Source organism: Electrona antarctica (assembly GCF_951216825.1).
Source record: "Electrona antarctica genome assembly, chromosome: 14".
NCBI classification, from domain to species: Eukaryota; Metazoa; Chordata; class Actinopteri; order Myctophiformes; family Myctophidae; genus Electrona; species Electrona antarctica.
In genome coordinates, this window is record NC_136795.1 from 23,132,836 (window position 1) to 23,150,524 (window position 17,689).

At 45.5% G+C, this 17,689-nt stretch overlaps 1 protein-coding gene across 3 annotated transcripts; it reads right to left on the bottom strand.

Moving 5' to 3' along the window:
- Positions 1–918: 918 nt before the first annotated feature.
- LOC306936598 (5-hydroxytryptamine receptor 3C-like) lies at positions 919–17,050 on the bottom strand. Of its 3 annotated transcripts, none has more exons than XM_079520163.1 (6): positions 16,924–17,050; positions 5,142–5,314; positions 4,413–4,573; positions 3,329–3,539; positions 2,663–2,821; positions 919–1,312 (listed from the first exon to the last, which is right to left on the bottom strand). In XM_079520163.1, exons 1-6 carry the CDS (start codon positions 16,947–16,949, stop codon positions 1,074–1,076), a joined length of 969 nt encoding a protein of 322 aa, XP_079376289.1. In that variant the 5' UTR covers positions 16,950–17,050; the 3' UTR covers positions 919–1,073. The 3 variants fall into 3 exon arrangements, with proteins under 3 accessions (XP_079376289.1, XP_079376288.1, XP_079376290.1); XM_079520162.1 differs by lacking the exon at positions 16,924–17,050 and adding an exon at positions 16,011–16,137; XM_079520164.1 differs by lacking the exon at positions 16,924–17,050 and adding an exon at positions 15,045–15,183.
- Positions 17,051–17,689: the final 639 nt, after the last annotated feature.

The following is a 17,689-nucleotide window of genomic DNA, read 5'->3' on the forward strand; positions in this document are numbered from 1 at the left end:
TCAATAAATAAAAAAAGTAAATAAATAAAAAAGAGGGGTCCAACGTTGGCACTTACCACATCCAAAACAGCATTTATGTATAAGTCCACATACACCATTGTAGGTGTTTTCCAGGACTTTACAGGACGCATCTCTGCCAGTTCTTCATTTTTCTTGTCCAGTTTGAGGAATTTGAGCAGATTTCTATAGGAGCAGTCCTCCTCCTCCACAGCGCCACCTGCTGCTGAACAGACACCTCGCCATGACATTGTTGAGAGGGTATTTTTGTTTAGTGTTCATGTTCTGACATGGGCCGTGTGAATTTATCCATTGAGAGTGGACACCTTATATATCCAAAATGAATGGACCTGTCCATTTTATTACATTCGTACCAGAAAGTAAGACAGTTAACTTACCCAGCAGCAGCAGCAGTGTCACAGAGAACAGAAGCAAGCAGGTGTTCATGGCTGTGCAGGGTGCGCTGAGGTCCAAATGAGCCAAGTGGTTGCAGGGCTGTCCTTCTTATAGCCATTTCAGATCAGGCACAATGACAATGACAGTACAATGTGCTTTTGCACAGTGGAGGCTTTTGTACGTTTTCGTTTTCTCCAGAAAACTGTCATAGATTGATGTCAATGTGTTAGTTCAGCTGCTGAACGAACTAATTGATTTGTTTTCATTGTATTAACCCCTTATTTATCCAGGCAGGACCATTGAGCGCAAACTCCCATTTTCAAAGATGCCTTAATAACAGCTGATTACAGCACAAACAAACTGGTGACATAGTGACAAAGCGGGCAGGCAATCAAGTTACTGTATATACAGTAAAAAGCATGTGTTATAATTTAATGCTGACATACAAGAGATCAGTCAAAGAATAGCCATATACTATATGGGCACGCAATGCTATGGGTAAATCCAAAAAGCCATGGAGATACAGGTGCCTCTTAACCTTTTATTTATCACATTTTAAAAACTGACTCAGTGTCAGACACCCTCCTATAGGCATTTCTTTTGTTTTGCCTATGCGTAGGGCCAGTTTAACTTAGGTTATTCATCATACAATTAAGTATACAGTAGGCCTACTGTAGTTTTCAAAACCACTCTTCAAACATGTAGACCATGAATGCAACGACAGCAGTGAAATAGAGACAAAAGTAAGACCAGTCAACTTTTTGGGCTACTCTCCCATAAAACCCTGCTTTCTTGCTTGATTTCAGGTGAGTGTAGCACCATTTCTTCAACACCATCAACCAAAGAACACAATGCTGCTCCTTTTCCTTTGGCTGGCACTCCATCTCCTCCAAGGTACACTCAGCATCTCGCACAGGCTCTGAGAAGGACATGTTATGTTATCGTAATTATTTGCCTAAACCTACTTTCTGGCCTTGACAGCCCATACATCCAAACAGAAAAGCCCTATCTGATTGCATTAAACAACGTTAAACTTTCTTTCCCCCTCGACTTGTGTGACTCGACTTGTGTGACTCAACTTGTGTGACTTGCAAATAATCGATTGTATCGATTCTAAGAACTTGTGCATCGTATTTAGCAATGGACAAGAAAGAGGGGTTAAATTACTTTTCCATTTCATAGCTACACTTGGTCTAGCGATAAAATGTGTGTAATCTCTGTATTCATAAGGTGTGAGTTTGTGCATATCACTGTGTTTACTTATTCATATCCATAATACTAATCATTTGTCTATTAAATGTATATTTAATTTAATTACACATTTCTGGAGTAACCATAAGGGGAGCTACTGTATTACAAATTCACTGTGATGTGACCTATATGTAGGCTACTGGCCACTTTTCAGTACTGTTGATGAATATTTTCGATGCTGGCACACGGACAGTATTCTTGCAGTATTAGTTGCTTGCTAAATCTATTAGCTGCAGCTGTGTTGCTTACATCAGGGTGTACTATAAGCCTGCCATGTTTTTGCCTTCTGTAGTTTTTAACCGGATCAAAATGAGCCATGCCCGTTCACGCCTCACATTCAGAACCATGAACAGAGACAGTGCATTTAACCCCACATACAGAACCATGGACAGAGACAGTGCATTTAACCTCACATTCAGAACCATGGACAGGACAGGACAAGAGCTTGACAATGAGCTAAGCTAAGCTTTAAAATAGTAGAAGGCCTAATTAGTAGTAATTTAAAAACAATCATGTCAAGGACCCCAAATGTATCTGGCCGTAGACTCTGTCTCAAATACAATAGAAGATTTGTGTTGACTCGAAATTATAAAAAAAAAAATTTCTAGACTGTTTTCAAAGTTCGCAAAAGCATTGTGGCACATGGAAATCACAGTGTTCCTCTGGGGTTCCAAGGTGACCTCAGGAAAATTAACCCTTTAGTTTCACTATTGTTTCACCAACTATAGCAATTTATCCCAATGAAAGAATGTATGAGTATTCAGATCATATTAGCTTTCACTCTCGCCACTGCAGGAGAGACATGCAGCCTGACCTCTTTACACTTGCCTGATCTTCCCCTGTAAAGTATGTTTCCCCCTGTTGTCATGCCTGATTTGCCTCTTCTCTCTCCACCATTGAATTTCCACCCGGGTCAGGTGTATGCCAGACTTTCTCCCTGAAGTGCTAATGGCAGGCCCTAATAATGTTAGGCCATTATTGTCAGCTGTCTTATCTGTATCGCATTGCATCATTTCACCTTTCATCTTAGCATCATCTTGTCCCTCCTGGCAGGTGGTTTTGGTACACAGGTGAACATCCTCGTCATCCTCACTGTCCATATGGACCAAGAAGCTGACCAGTATGGTCTCCAGCAGGCTCACACCCGTCAGGATGAAGACTGCAATGCAATGAAGAGCTAGAGACAAACACATAACAGGCATTCACCATATACACAAGGCACACATCTCACTTTGGTTTTTACTTTTTATAATATGATTTTTATGTACTTTAATTTGCACTTGAATTGATCAAACATTATGACAATGGTTAACGTGTGCAACTTGGATAACTGGTTCATTGAGAAGTTGGAACAATGCACAAAACAATTTCACCCACTCTCTTCACACACGCACACTCGCACGCACACAAAATAATGATATTTGAGCAGTTGAGACGAATAACAATCTATAAGTCCATAATTTATTCTGACCACTCCCCGAGTCTGGACCACGTATCTATGATTTATACATTAAGGATAATTAGTGTGGACTTAGACTGTTATTCGTCTCAACTGCATTTTGAACTGGAGTACCCCACACCCTGATAAGCACTTGGAAAAATGTATAGGAGTTGTGTCATTACATTTATTTTCACTCAGTTCCACAGATGAATAGTGTGAAAATAAAAATAGTGTCCTCCTCACCTATTAGTGGCAGGCGGTAGGCTGTGGAGGGCAGCAGGTCTTTCAGAATCAGCAAAAAGACAGAGATGGACAGCAGGATGGTGACTTTGAAGCCCAGTTTTTCTCCTCTGGCATCGTCGATGAAGAAGGTGGCCAGGTCCAGGAACAGCAGAAAGGTGACGGGTATCACCAGGTTTATGATGTACAGCAATGGCCTCCGCTTAAGCGTGATCTAAAGGAAACAAATGCAGAGCAGGTGAATCGTGACCAGTGTTCATTTTGTCAACTAAAACTATGACGAAAAATGTTCGTCGACTACCTTTTATCACTGATGAATACTAAATAAAAACTAAGCTATGATGACTAAAACTGTGACTAAATATATTGACAGCTTTGTCAACAAATAAAAAACTAGACAAAAATGTTATGGCGTGACTAGTGGAGAAGAGATCCAGTAGAACTGAGATAAGTCATTACGTGCTTGGTTGAGATAAGTCACACACGTGCTTGGTTGTGTGCAGGTGTAACTCTCCAAAAATAGTAGACTGATAGTAGAGAGATAGTAGACACATTTTCACTATATTTGGGTCCCAGGCAAACGTCTAATTTCTCTTTCGTGTCTCGTGCTAAAAGGTTTGGGAACCACTGGCCTAAAGCAGGGGTTCTCAACCCGTGGGTCGCGACCCCTCGGGGGGTCGCCAAATTATTTTAGGGGGTCCCCAAATTATTTAAAAAAAAAAAAAAAAAAAAAAAAGATTTTTCAAAAAAGATTTTTCAAAAATAGCAGACCTACAAGCTCGTAGCGCGCCACTCGGTGGCGCGCTATGAGCTTGTAGATCTGCTATTTTTCAATAGCTAAATTATAACAATGCTTAAAACACCAAAAGGGGTTCCCGCCCCAAAATGGTTTAAGGTTATTGTAGCAGTCAATTTATATTGGGGGTCGGGAGGGGGCGGGGCGGGGGTCCCGAGACATTGCCAAAGCATTTCCGGGGGTCCCCGGCCAAAAACGTTGAGAACCCCTGGCCTAAAGCATATGCAATTGGGGGTAGGGCCCATTTAGAAAAAGAAAAAGAAAAAAAGAAAAAGAGAAACACTGGCTTACGGTATACTTCAGCTGGTCCCAGACTAATGACCCTATGTTGTACTTCCCCACAGTCCCGTTAATGTCCACCATCTCCCATTCTTCTAGTGACGTGAATATGTTTTCAGTGTGCTTCTTCATTGTGTCCTGGTCAAAGGAGGTCCCCAGAGTTATTTCTAGATCTGAAATGAAAAAAGACCAGCTTTCTAGTTGATATAAGACTGAATTAAATGTGTGCATTTATCGTGGGGATTGTTGTGTTTGATGATATCACAATTTAACTTTGTAGTCAACCGCTTAAGAATATATTGAATTGACCGGATTCAAAAGGGCTCTCTACTACTCTACTACGACCTACAACTCACAACGTGTTGTTGTTGCTGTTGCTCTATGACATGCTGTGAGCTTGTAGGTCTGCTATAGTTTAATCCATTATAACGGGAAAGCTGTGTCATTAGTTGTTGTGCTGCTGCCTGCTGGTGTAGTGATACTGGACACAACAAAATGTTTCATGTGACAGATTCTATATTATAAATATAGGTCAACAATACAAATGATGCTAGTTTTTTGATTAATTTCATTTTAATGAGCAGACCAGAACTCCCAACACAGGACTCAGCCAATCAATTATTACATTTGCAACCACTATATTAATGGCAAGTATGCTATTTCCTACAGCTTAAAGTCCGCACATCTGAACTAAACCTTTAATGGGAGTTTCACATAAACATTCTGAGGGACCAAAGCTACCTCTGTTTAAGATGGACTGGAAGGTGATAGTGCACGTCTGGGTGTCAAAGGGGAACACGTAAAGCTCCATCTTGCACCTGGCGGTCAGTGGGAATCGATCCACCACTTGAGTCAGTCCGGTCTGGGTCAGAAGAGCATACTGGTTGTATCTGGAGAGGTCGGTGTCGGCAATGCTATGGATGGAGGCGGAGGACACAGCCATGAGAAACTGACTACATGCAGGCAGGGGTTCCCAACCTGCCGATCGGGGCCCACTGGTGTGGCCGTGATTGTGTGGGCCTCTGATATAATTAGCAAAAAGCACTACGATTTTAATGATAATATAACATTATTATGAAAAAAACATTATAATGTAAAGATCTGCTCTGAAGAAGGCTGTTGCCAAAACGCGTCAGTAAAATATGAGAAATTGCATCTGAGCCAGTCTTGCAGCATACTTTATTGGATTATGAATTGAAAGAATTATGCCATTTTTCTTTTAAACCCTGAAAACTGTGTTTTCATTGGGCATGCTATAGTCCAGGGGTGGGCAACTTTGATGATGGAGAGGGCCACTATAGTTCCACACTCGCACTCTGGAGGGCTATCAAAAATGGCTGATCTTCTTTTACCATATTTGAATTGAAATCCTGTTTTCTTTTTTCTTCTTTTTCTTTTTTGCTATTTGGAATCCTTAAAGGTAACATGTTTATTTAATTTGAAATGCATTTATGCAAATAGGATGTTAACTTTATGAACTTAAATGCAAATACATTGGACATAAAAAAAGACACACTAGCCATTCAGCAACAAACATAGACTGAAGTAATTAAAGCGGGTCATGTTTGCATGTTTGGAATTATAACAGCTGAAAGAAAATAATATATAAATATTCAGATATTAACCTGTGGGCCACATGAAGTGAAGGTGGGGGCCACATGTGGCCCCCATGCTGCCAGTTGCCCATGTATGCTATAGTCTAATGGAAGCCATTGTTCTCGTGTTAATAAAAATTAAATTTAAAATAAATTTTAAATTGTGTGGTTTTCTGAAGTGTCCATAGCCCTCCTATGAGACACGGTCCACGGACAGAGTGATTATTATTATTATTATTATTACATTTATCAAGTTTTGTGTGCATGAAACATAGTGACTATGGCCAGTGCACCAGGCCAAATTTCCGGTCCCCACCGTGCGGCCCATGGGGGCGTGAAAATTCAGGGGGGGGACTCTACATGTCCTCTGGGCCCGACTCTTCGCGTGGACACCACTTGTTCGCCCATCAGTCCAACGGATGACCCACACTGATTTGTTTCTCTTTGTTTATTATTAATACATTTTTAGGGCCCTATCTTGCAGTTCAAGCATAATTCCACAGGGTGGCAAAAACTATTAGAACAGTGCTCTGTGTACACCTCCCACAGTATGCTATGGGAAACAGTGTTTCTGATATAGTGACCTCCCGTGGACCCTGGATCTGGCTGGGAAAGGCTAGAATAGGGTCTACTAGGCTCTTGTCAGCCCTGTAGGTCCTCACGCTTGAGATGAACCACTGTAGTGTGTACACAGGCCATAGTTTTTACATGAGTTTGGGTGCACGGCCAATAGTTTTACATAGACTATAGTACAGTAATGTCCTGTAGGGCCACAGTATGCTATGGGAAACAGTGTTTCTGATATAGTGACCTCCCGTGGACCCTCACGCACGCACGCACGCACGCACGCACGCACGCACGCATGCACGCACGCACGCACGCACGCACGCACAGTTAGATGGCTATACTAGGCTGGATCTGGCTGGGAAAGGCTAGAATAGGGTCTACTAGGCTCTTGTCAGCCCTGTAGGTCCTCACGCTTCAGATGAACCACTGTAGTGTGTACAAAGGCCATAGTTTTTACATGAGTTTGGGTGCACGGCCAATAGTTTTACATAGACTATAGTACAGTAATGTCCTGTAGGTCCACAGTATGCTATGGGAAACAGTGTTTCTGGTATAGTGACCTCCCGTGGACCCTCACGCACGCACGCACGCACGCACGCACGCACGCACGCACGCACGCACGCACGCACGCACGCACGCACGCACGCACGCACGCACGCACGCACGCACGCACGCATGCACGCACGCACGCACGCACAGTTAGATGGCTATACTAGGCTGGATCTGGCTGGGAAAGGCTAGAATAGGGTCTACTAGGCTGTACTAGGCTCTTGTCAACCCTGTAGGTCCTCACGCTTGAGATGAACCACTGTGTACCCAGGCCATAGTTTTTACATGAGTTTGGGTGCACGGCCAATAGTTTTACATAGGCTATAGTACAGTAATGTCTCGTACAGCCTAGTCCAGCCTAGTACAGCCTAGTCCAGCCTAGTACAGCCTAGTACAGCCTAGTACAGCCTAGTGCAGCCTAGTACAGCCTAGTCCATCTTAGTACAGCCTAGTCCACCCTAGTACAGCCTAGTGCAGCCTAGTGCAGTCTAGGCCAGCCTAGTCCAGCCTAGTACAGCCTAGTCCACCCTAGTCCAGCCTAGTGCAGCCTAGTCCAGCCTAGACCAGCCTAGTCCAGCCTAGTCCAGACTTGAGAAGCCTAGTCCAGCCTAGAGCAGCCTAGTCCAGCCTGGGAAAGGCTAGAATAGGGTCTACTAGGCTCTTGTCAGCCCTGTAGGTCCTCACGCTTGAGATGAACCACTGTAGTGTGTACACAGGCCATAGTTTTTACATGAGTTTGGGTGCACGGCCAATAGTTTTACATAGACTATAGTACAGTAATGTCCTGTAGGGCCACAGTATGCTATGGGAAACAGTGTTTCTGATATAGTGACCTCCCGCCTAGTACAGCCTAGTACAGCCTAGTGCAGCCTAGTACAGCCTAGTCCATCTTAGTACAGCCTAGTCCACCCTAGTACAGCCTAGTGCAGCCTAGTGCAGCCTAGGCCAGCCTAGTCCAGCCTAGTACAGCCTAGTCCACCCTAGTACAGCCTAGTCCAGCCTAGTGCAGCCTAGTCCAGCCTAGACCAGCCTAGTCCAGCCTAGTCCAGACTTGAGAAGCCTAGTCCAGCCTAGAGCAGCCTAGTCCAGCCTGGGAAAGGCTAGAATAGGGTCTACTAGGCTCTTGTCAGCCCTGTAGGTCCTCACGCTTGAGATGAACCACTGTAGTGTGTACACAGGCCATAGTACAGCCTAGTCCACCCTAGTACAGCCTAGTCCAGCCTAGTGCAGCCTAGTCCAGCCTAGACCAGCCTAGTCCAGCCTAGTCCAGACTTGAGAAGCCTAGTCCAGCCTAGAGCAGCCTAGTCCAGCCTGGGAAAGGCTAGAATAGGGTCTACTAGGCTCTTGTCAGCCCTGTAGGTCCTCACGCTTGAGATGAACCACTGTAGTGTACAGCCTAGTGCAGCCTAGGCCAGCCTAGTCCAGCCTAGTACAGCCTAGTCCACCCTAGTACAGCCTAGTCCAGCCTAGTGCAGCCTAGTCCAGCCTAGACCAGCCTAGTCCAGCCTAGTCCAGATTTGAGAAGCCTAGTCCAGCCTAGAGCAGCCTAGTCCAGCCTGGGAAAGGCTAGAATAGGGTCTACTAGGCTCTTGTCAGCCCTGTAGGTCCTCACGCTTGAGATGAACCACTGTAGTGTGTACACAGGCCATAGTTTTTACATGAGTTTGGGTGCACGGCCAATAGTTTTACATAGACTATAGTACAGTAATGTCCTGTAGGGCCACAGTATGCTATGGGAAACAGTGTTTCTGATATAGTGACCTCCCGTGGACCCGCACGCACGCACGCACGCACGCACGCACGCACGCACGCACGCAGGCAGAGCAGCCTAGTCCAGCCTAGTTCAGCCTAGTCCAGCATATTTTGTTGGTCTATTGGTAAACTATTGGTCGTGCACACACATGTAAAAACTATTGCCTGTGTACACAGTGGTTATTCCCAAGTGCGAAAAGGTTCAGGACTCACAAGAGCCTATAGTACAGCTTAATAGAGTCTATTAGAGTCCAGTACAGGCTAGAACACCCTATTCTAGCCTATTCCAGCCTGATCCAGCCTAGTATAGCTTAGTATAGCCATCTAAATACCCCCCCTCCTAGTCTATTCTCCCACTAGGCTGGACTAGGCTAGACGTGGGTGTACATGGCTGTACCAGACCCTACTGGCCTCTAATAGGCTGTTTTCGGCTCTAGTAGACTGTGCTAGGCTGTACTAGGGTCTATTAGGCTGTACGAGGCAGTAAAGTACTATAGCCTAGAAATGTTCATGTAAAACTATTGGCCGTGCACACAAACTCCTGTAAAAACTATTGCCCGTGTACACAGTGGTTATTTCAAGTGCGAGGAACTACAGGGCTGACAAGAGTCTAGTACAGCCTAGTACACCCTATTCTAGCCCTTTCCAGCCCGATCCAACCTAGTATAGCCTAGTACAGCCATCTAAATACCCCTCTCTCCAAGTCTATTCTCCCACTAGGCTGGACTAAGCTAAACTTGTGTGTACAAGGCTGTACTAGACTCTACTGGGCTCCAATAGGCTGTTTTCGGCTCTAGCAGACTGTACTAGGCTCTATTAGGCTGTACGAGGCAGTAAAGTACTATATCCTAGAAATGTTCATGTAAAACTATTGGCCGTGCACACAAACTCCTGTAAAAACTATTGCCCGTGTACACAGTGGTTATTTCAAGTGCGAGGAACTGCAGGGCTGACAAGAGTCTAGTACAACCTATTCTAGCCTATTCCAGCCTGATGTAGCCTAGTATAGCCTAGTACAGCCATCTAAATACCCCCCCTCCTAGTCTATTCTCCCACTAGGCTGGATTAAGCTAAACGTGGGTGTACAAGGCTGTACTAGACTCTACTGGGCTCCAATAGGCTGTTTCCGGCTCTAGCAGACTGTACTAGGCTCTATTAGGCTGTACGAGGCAGTAAAGTACTATAGCGTAGAAATGTTCATGTAAAACTATTGGCCGTGCACACAAACTCCTGTAAAAACTATTGCCCGTGTACACAGTGGTTATTCCCAAGTGCGAGGAACTACAGGGCTGACAAGAGCCTAGTACAGCCTAATAGAGGCTATTAGAGTCTAGCACAGCCTAGTACACCCCATTCTAGCCTTTTCCAGCCTGATCCAACCTAGTATAATCTAGTACAGCCACCAAAATACCCCCCTCTCCTAGTATATTCTCCCACTAGGCTGGACTAGGCTAGACGTGGGTGTACATGGCTGTACCAGACCCTACTGGCCTCTAATAGGCTGTTTTCGGCTCTAGTAGACTGTGCTAGGCTGTACTAGGGTCTATTAGGCTGTACGAGGCAGTAAAGTACTATAGCCTAGAAATGTTCATGTAAAACTATTGGCCGTGCACACAAACTCCTGTAAAAACTATTGCCCGTGTACACAGTGGTTATTTCAAGTGCGAGGAACTACAGGGCTGACAAGAGTCTAGTACAGCCTAGTACACCCTATTCTAGCCCTTTCCAGCCCGATCCAACCTAGTATAGCCTAGTATAGCCATCTCAATACCCCTCTCTCCAAGTCTATTCTCCCACTAGGCTGGACTAAGCTAAACTTGGGTGTACAAGGCTGTACTAGACTCTACTGGGCTCCAATAGGCTGTTTTCGGCTCTAGCAGACTGTACTAGGCTCTATTAGGCTGTACGAGGCAGTAAAGTACTATAGCCTAGAAATGTTCATGTAAAACTATTGGCCGTGCACACAAACTCCTGTAAAAACTATTGCCCGTGTACACAGTGGTTATTTCAAGTGCGAGGAACTGCAGGGCTGACAAGAGTCTAGTACACCCTATTCTAGCCTATTCCAGCCTGATGTAGCCTAGTATAGCCTAGTACAGCCATCTAAATACCCCCCCCCCCCCCCCTCCTAGTCTATTCTCCCACTAGGCTGGATTAAGCTAAACGTGGGTGTACAAGGCTGTACTAGACTCTACTGGGCTCCAATAGGCTGTTTCCGGCTCTGGCAGACTGTACTAGGCTCTATTAGGCTGTACGAGGCAGTAAAGTACTATAGCCTAGAAATGTTCATGTAAAACTATTGGCCGTGCACACAAACTCCTGTAAAAACTATTGCCCGTGTACACAGTGGTTATTTCAAGTGCGAGGAACTACAGGGCTGACAAGAGTCTAGTACAGCCTAGTACACCCTATTCTAGCCCTTTCCAGCCCGATCCAACCTAGTATAGCCTAGTATAGCCATCTCAATACCCCTCTCTCCAAGTCTATTCTCCCACTAGGCTGGACTAAGCTAAACTTGGGTGTACAAGGCTGTACTAGACTCTACTGGGCTCCAATAGGCTGTTTTCGGCTCTAGCAGACTGTACTAGGCTCTATTAGGCTGTACGAGGCAGTAAAGTACTATAGCCTAGAAATGTTCATGTAAAACTATTGGCCGTGCACACAAACTCCTGTAAAAACTATTGCCCGTGTACACAGTGGTTATTTCAAGTGCGAGGAACTGCAGGGCTGACAAGAGTCTAGTACACCCTATTCTAGCCTATTCCAGCCTGATGTAGCCTAGTATAGCCTAGTACAGCCATCTAAATACCCCCCCCCCCCCCCCCTCCTAGTCTATTCTCCCACTAGGCTGGATTAAGCTAAACGTGGGTGTACAAGGCTGTACTAGACTCTACTGGGCTCCAATAGGCTGTTTCCGGCTCTGGCAGACTGTACTAGGCTCTATTAGGCTGTACGAGGCAGTAAAGTACTATAGCCTAGAAATGTTCATGTAAAACTATTGGCCGTGCACACAAACTCCTGTAAAAACTATTGCCCGTGTACACAGTGGTTATTCCCAAGTGCGAGGAACTACAGGGCTGACAAGAGCCTAGTACAGCCTAATAGAGGCTATTAGAGTCTAGCACAGCCTAGTACACCCCATTCTAGCCTTTTCCAGCCTGATCCAACCTAGTATAGCCTAGTACAGCCACCAAAATACCCCCCCCCTCCAAGTCTATTCTCCCACTAGGCTGGACTAGGCTAGACGTGGGTGTACATGGCTGTACTAGACTCTACTGGCCTCTAATAGGCTGTTTTCCGGCTCTAGTAGACTGTGCTAGGCTGTACTAGGGTCTATTAGGGTGTACGAGGCAGTAAAGTACTATAGCCTAGAAATGTTCATGTAAAACTATTGGCCGTGCACACAAACTCCTGTAAAAACTATTGCCCGTGTACACAGTGGTTATTCCCAAGTGCGAGGAACTACAGGGCTGACAAGAGCCTAGTACAGCCTAATAGAGGCTATTAGAGTCTAGCACAGCCTACTACACCCCATTCTAGCCTTTTCCAGCCTGATCCAACCTAGTATAGCCTATTACAGCCACCAAAATACCCCCCTCTCCAAGTCTATTCTCCCACTAGGCTGGACTAGGCAGGACGTGTGTGTACAAGGCTGTACTAGACTCTACTGGCCTCTAATAGGCTGTTTTCGGCTCTAGTAGACTGTGCTAGGCTGTACTAGGGTCTATTATGCTGTACAAGCCACAGTACTATAGCGTAGAAATGTTCATGTCAAACTATTGGCCGTGCACACAAACTCCTGTAAAAACTATTGCCCGTGTACACAGTGGTTATTTCAAGTGCGAGGAACTGCAGGGCTGACAAGAGTCTAGTACACCCTATTCTAGCCTATTCCAGCCTGATGTAGCCTAGTATAGCCTAGTACAGCCATCTAAATACCCCCCCTCCTAGTCTATTCTCCCACTAGGCTGGATTAAGCTAAACGTGGGTGTACAAGGCTGTACTAGACTCTACTGGGCTCCAATAGGCTGTTTCCATCTCTAGCAGACTGTACTAGGCTCTATTAGGCTGTACGAGGCAGTAAAGTACTATAGCCTAGAAATGTTCATGTAAAACTATTGGCCGTGCACACAAACTCCTGTAAAAACTATTGCCTGTGTACACAGTGGTTATTCCCAAGTGCGAGGAACTACAGGGCTGACAAAAGCCTAGTACAGCCTAATAGAGGCTATTAGAGTCTAGCACAGCCTAGTACACCCCATTCTAGCCTTTTCCAGCCTGATCCAACCTAGTATAGCCTAGTACAGCCACCAAAATACCCCCCTCTCCAAGTCTATTCTCCCACTAGGCTGGACGTGTGTGTACAAGGCTGTACTAGACTCTACTGGCCTCTAATAGGCTGTTTTCGGCTCTAGTAGACTGTGCTAGGCTGTACTAGGGTCTATTCAGCTGTACGAGGCACAGTACTATAGCGTAGAAATGTTCATGTAAAACTATTGGCCGTGCACACAAAGTCATGTAAAAACTATTGCCCGTGTACACAGTGGTTATTTCAAGTGCGAGGAACTACAGGGCTGACAAGAGCCTAGTACAGCCTAATAGAGGCTATTAGAGTCTAGCACAGCCTAGTACACCCCATTCTAGCCTGATCCAACCTAGTATAGCCTATAGTACAGACACAAATACCCCACTCTCCAAGTCTATTCTCCCACTAGGCTGGACTAGGCTAGACGTGGGTGTACATGGCTGTACTAGACTACTAGGCTCTAATAGGCTGTTTTCGGTTCTAGTAGACTGTGCTAGGCTGTACTAGGGTCTATTAGGCTGTACGAGGCAGTAAAGTACCCTAGTAGACCCTTGACGATCCTTCATTAACTGTGTGTGTGTTTGTTTGTTTGTTTGTTTGTTTGTTTGTTTGTTTGTTTGTTTGTTTGTTTGTTTGTTTGTTTGTTTGTGTGTGTGTGTGTGTGTGTGTGTGTGTGCCATGCACACAAACTCCTGTAAAAACTATTGTCCGTGTACACAGTGGTTATTTCAAGTGCGAGGAACTACAGGGCTGACAAGAGCCTAGTACAGCCTAGTACACCCTATTCTAGCCCTTTCCAGCCCGATCCAACCTAGTATATCTTAGTATAGCCATCTAAATACCCCTCTCCCCTAGTCTATTCTCCCACTAGGTTGGACTAGGCTAGACGTGGGTGTACATGGCTGTACTAGACTCTACTACAGCCTCTACTGGCCTCTAATAGGCTGTTTTCGGCTCAAGTAGACTGTGCTAGGCTGTACTAGGGTATATTAGGCTGTACAACGCAGTACAGTACTATAGCGTAGAAATGTTCATGTAAAACTATTGGCCATGCACACAAACTCCTGTAAAAACTATTGTCCGTGTACACAGTGGTTATTTCAAGTGCGAGGAACTACAGGGCTGACAAGAGCCTAGTACAGCCTAGTACACCCTATTCTAGTATATACTCCTAGTTTATCCTAGTATACCCATCTAAATACCCCTCTCTCCTAGTCTATTCTCCCACTAGGTTGGACTAGGCTAGACGTGGGTGTACATGGCTGTACTAGACTCTACTGGGCTTTAATAGGCTGTTTTCGGCTCTAGTAGACTGTGCTAGGCTGTACTAGGGTCTATTAAGCTGTATGAGGCAGTAAAGTACTATACCTAGAAATGTTCATGTAAAACTTTTGGCCGTGCACACTAACTCCTTTAAAAACGATTGCCCGTGTACATAGTGGTTATTCCCAAGTGCGAGGAAATACAGGGCTGACAAGAGCCTAGTACAGCCTAATAGAGGCTATTAGAGTCTAGCACAGCCTAGTACACCCCATTCTAGCCTGATCCAACCTAGTATAGCCTAGTACAGACACAAATACCCCACTCTCCAAGTCTATTCTCCCACTAGGCTGGACTAGGCTAGACGTGGGTGTACATGGCTGTACTAGACTACTAGGCTCTAATAGGCTGTTTTCGGTTCTAGTAGACTGTGCTAGGCTGTACTAGGGTCTATTAGGCTGTACGAGGCAGTAAAGTACCCTAGTAGACTCTTGACGATCCTTCATTAACTGTGTGTGTGTGTGTGTGTGTGTGTGTGTGTGTGTGTGTGTGTGTGTGTGTGTGTGTGTGTGTGTGTGCCAAATGGACCCTTACGAGAACCAAATGGACCCTTACACCTGTAAGCGTCCATTTGGTTACATTCGTACCCTCTCAGAGTTAAGGGGGTGCTTACAAATAAAACATTTGAGAACCACTTGTACTTATTGGACTCATAATGTATATGGAGATCTCTGTATCTGCCTGTCTGCCTGTGTCTAGTGAAAACTGACTGTGAAAAGTGTACTGGTTAAGTAATCAACCAGGCAGGGTGGGGTTGCCATGGCAATCAATTGGCTGAGGCAGAGGCTGGGAATTCTACAGGTGAGGGGACTTAAGCTAATTAGGTCCACTGGCAGAGCCTGACCAAAGCCTTTTGTGGTGTTTCTCCAGCTGGAATAGGCTAGACTACTAGACTAGGGTGTACGGCTGTACTAGACTATATTTTACACGCACGCACGCACGCACGCACGCACACACGCACAGTTACATGGCTATACTAGGCTGGATCTGGTTGGGAAAGGCTAGAATAGGGTCTACTAGGCTGTACTGGACTATAATAGGCTCCATTAGGCTGTACTAGGCTCTTGTCAGCCCTGTAGGTCCTCACGCTTGAGATGAACCACTGTGTACACAGGCCATAGTTTTTACATGAGTTTGGGTGCACGGCCAATAGTTTTACATAGGCTATAGTACAGTAATGTCTCCTACAGCCTAATAGAGCCTAGTACAGGCTGTATTAGGCTATACTATGCTTGATCCTGCTGGAATAGGCTAGACTAGGGTGTACTACGCTGTACTGGACTCTAATAGGCTGTACTAGGCTCTTGTCAGCCCTGTAGCTCCTCACACTTGAAATTAACCACTGTGTACACAGGCAATAGATTTTACATGAGTTTGTGTGCACGGCCAATAGTTTTGAACGTGTGCGTGTGTGTGTGTGTGTGTGGGTGCGTGCGTGCGTGCGTGCGTGCGTGCGTGCGTGCGTGCGTGCGTGCGTGCGTGCGTGCGTGCGTGCGAGGAGTAGAGTAGCTTTGCCCTTACACCTGTAAGCGTCCATTTGGTTCCATTCGTACCCTCTCAGAGTTAAGGGGGTGCTTACAAATAAAACATTTGAGAACCACTTGTACTTATTGGACTCATAATGTATATGGAGATCTCTGTATCTGCCTGTCTGCCTGTGTCTAGTGAAAACTGACTGTGAAAAGTGTACTGGTTAAGTAATCAACCAGGCAGGGTGGGGTTGCCATGGCAATCAATTGGCTGAGGCAGAGGCTGGGAATTCTACAGGTGAGGGGACTTAAGCTAATTAGGTCCACTGGCAGAGCCTGACCAAAGCCTTTTGTGGTGTTTCTCCAGCTGGAATAGGCTAGACTACTAGACTAGGGTGTACGGCTGTACTAGACTATATTTTACACGCACGCACGCACGCACGCACGCACGCACGCACGCACAGTTAGATGGCTATACTAGGCTGGATCTGGTTGGGAAAGGCTAGAATAGGGTCTACTAGGCTGTACTGGACTATAATAGGCTCCATTAGGCCCTCACGCTTGAGATGAACCACTGTGTACACAGGCCATAGTTTTTACATGAGTTTGGGTGCACGGCCAATAGTTTTACATAGGCTATAGTACAGTAATGTCTCCTACAGCCTAATAGAGCCTAGTACAGGCTGTATTAGGCTATACTATGCTTGATCCTGCTGGAATAGGCTAGACTAGGGTGTACTACGCTGTACTGGACTCTAATAGGCTGTACTAGGCTCTTGTCAGCCCTGTAGCTCCTCACACTTGAAATTAACCACTGTGTACACAGGCAATAGATTTTACATGAGTTTGTGTGCACGGCCAATAGTTTTGAACGTGTGCGTGTGTGTGTGTGTGCGTGCGTGCGTGCGTGCGTGCGTGCGTGCGTGCGTGCGTGCGTGCGAGGAGTAGAGTAGCTTTGCCCTTACACCTGTAAGCGTCCATTTGGTTCCATTCGTACCCTCTCAGAGTTAAGGGGGTGCTTACAAATAAAACATTTGAGAACTACTTGTACTTATTGGACTCATAATGTATATGGAGATCTCTGTATCTGCCTGTCTGCCTGTGTCTAGTGAAAACTGACTGTGAAAAGTGTACTGGTTAAGTAATCAATCAGGCAGGTGTGGGGTTGCCATGGCAATCAATTGGCTGAGGCAGAGGCTGGGAATTCTACAGGTGAGGGGACTTAGGCTAATTAGGTCCACTGGCAGAGCCTGACCAAAGCCTTTTGTGGTGTTTCTCCAGCTGGAATAGGCTAGACTACTAGACTAGGGTGTACGGCTGTACTAGACTATATTTTACACGCACGCACGCACGCACGCACGCACACACGCACACACGCACGCATGCACGCACAGTTAGATGGCTATACTAGGCTGGATCTGGTTGGGAAAGGCTAGAATAGGGTCTACTAGGCTGTACTGGACTATAATAGGCTCCATTAGGCTGTAGTAGGCTCTTGTCAGCCCTGTAGGTCCTCACGCTTGAGATGAACCACTGTGTACACAGGCCATAGTTTTTACATGAGTTTGGGTGCACGGCCAATAGTTTTACATAGGCTATAGTACAGTAATGTCTCCTACAGCCTAATAGAGCCTAGTACAGGCTGTATTAGGCTATACTATGCTTGATCCTGCTGGAATAGGCTAGACTAGGGTGTACTACGCTGTACTGGACTCTAATAGGCTGTACTAG

What these genes read in the sequence shown, in the direction of transcription:
- LOC306936598 (XM_079520163.1), bottom strand. Translation starts at nt 16,949, where the DNA reads ATGGAACCAAATGGACGCTTACAGGT. An exon ending in CCAAATGGACGCTTACAGGT is followed by an intron (nt 5,315 to 16,923) that starts GTAAGGGCAAAG and finishes CTCCATCCATAG; the next exon opens with CATTGCCGACACCGACCTCT. An exon ending in AGATGATGCTAAGATGAAAG is followed by an intron (nt 1,313 to 2,662) that starts GTGAAATGATGC and finishes TGTCCTTCTCAG; the next exon opens with AGCCTGTGCGAGATGCTGAG.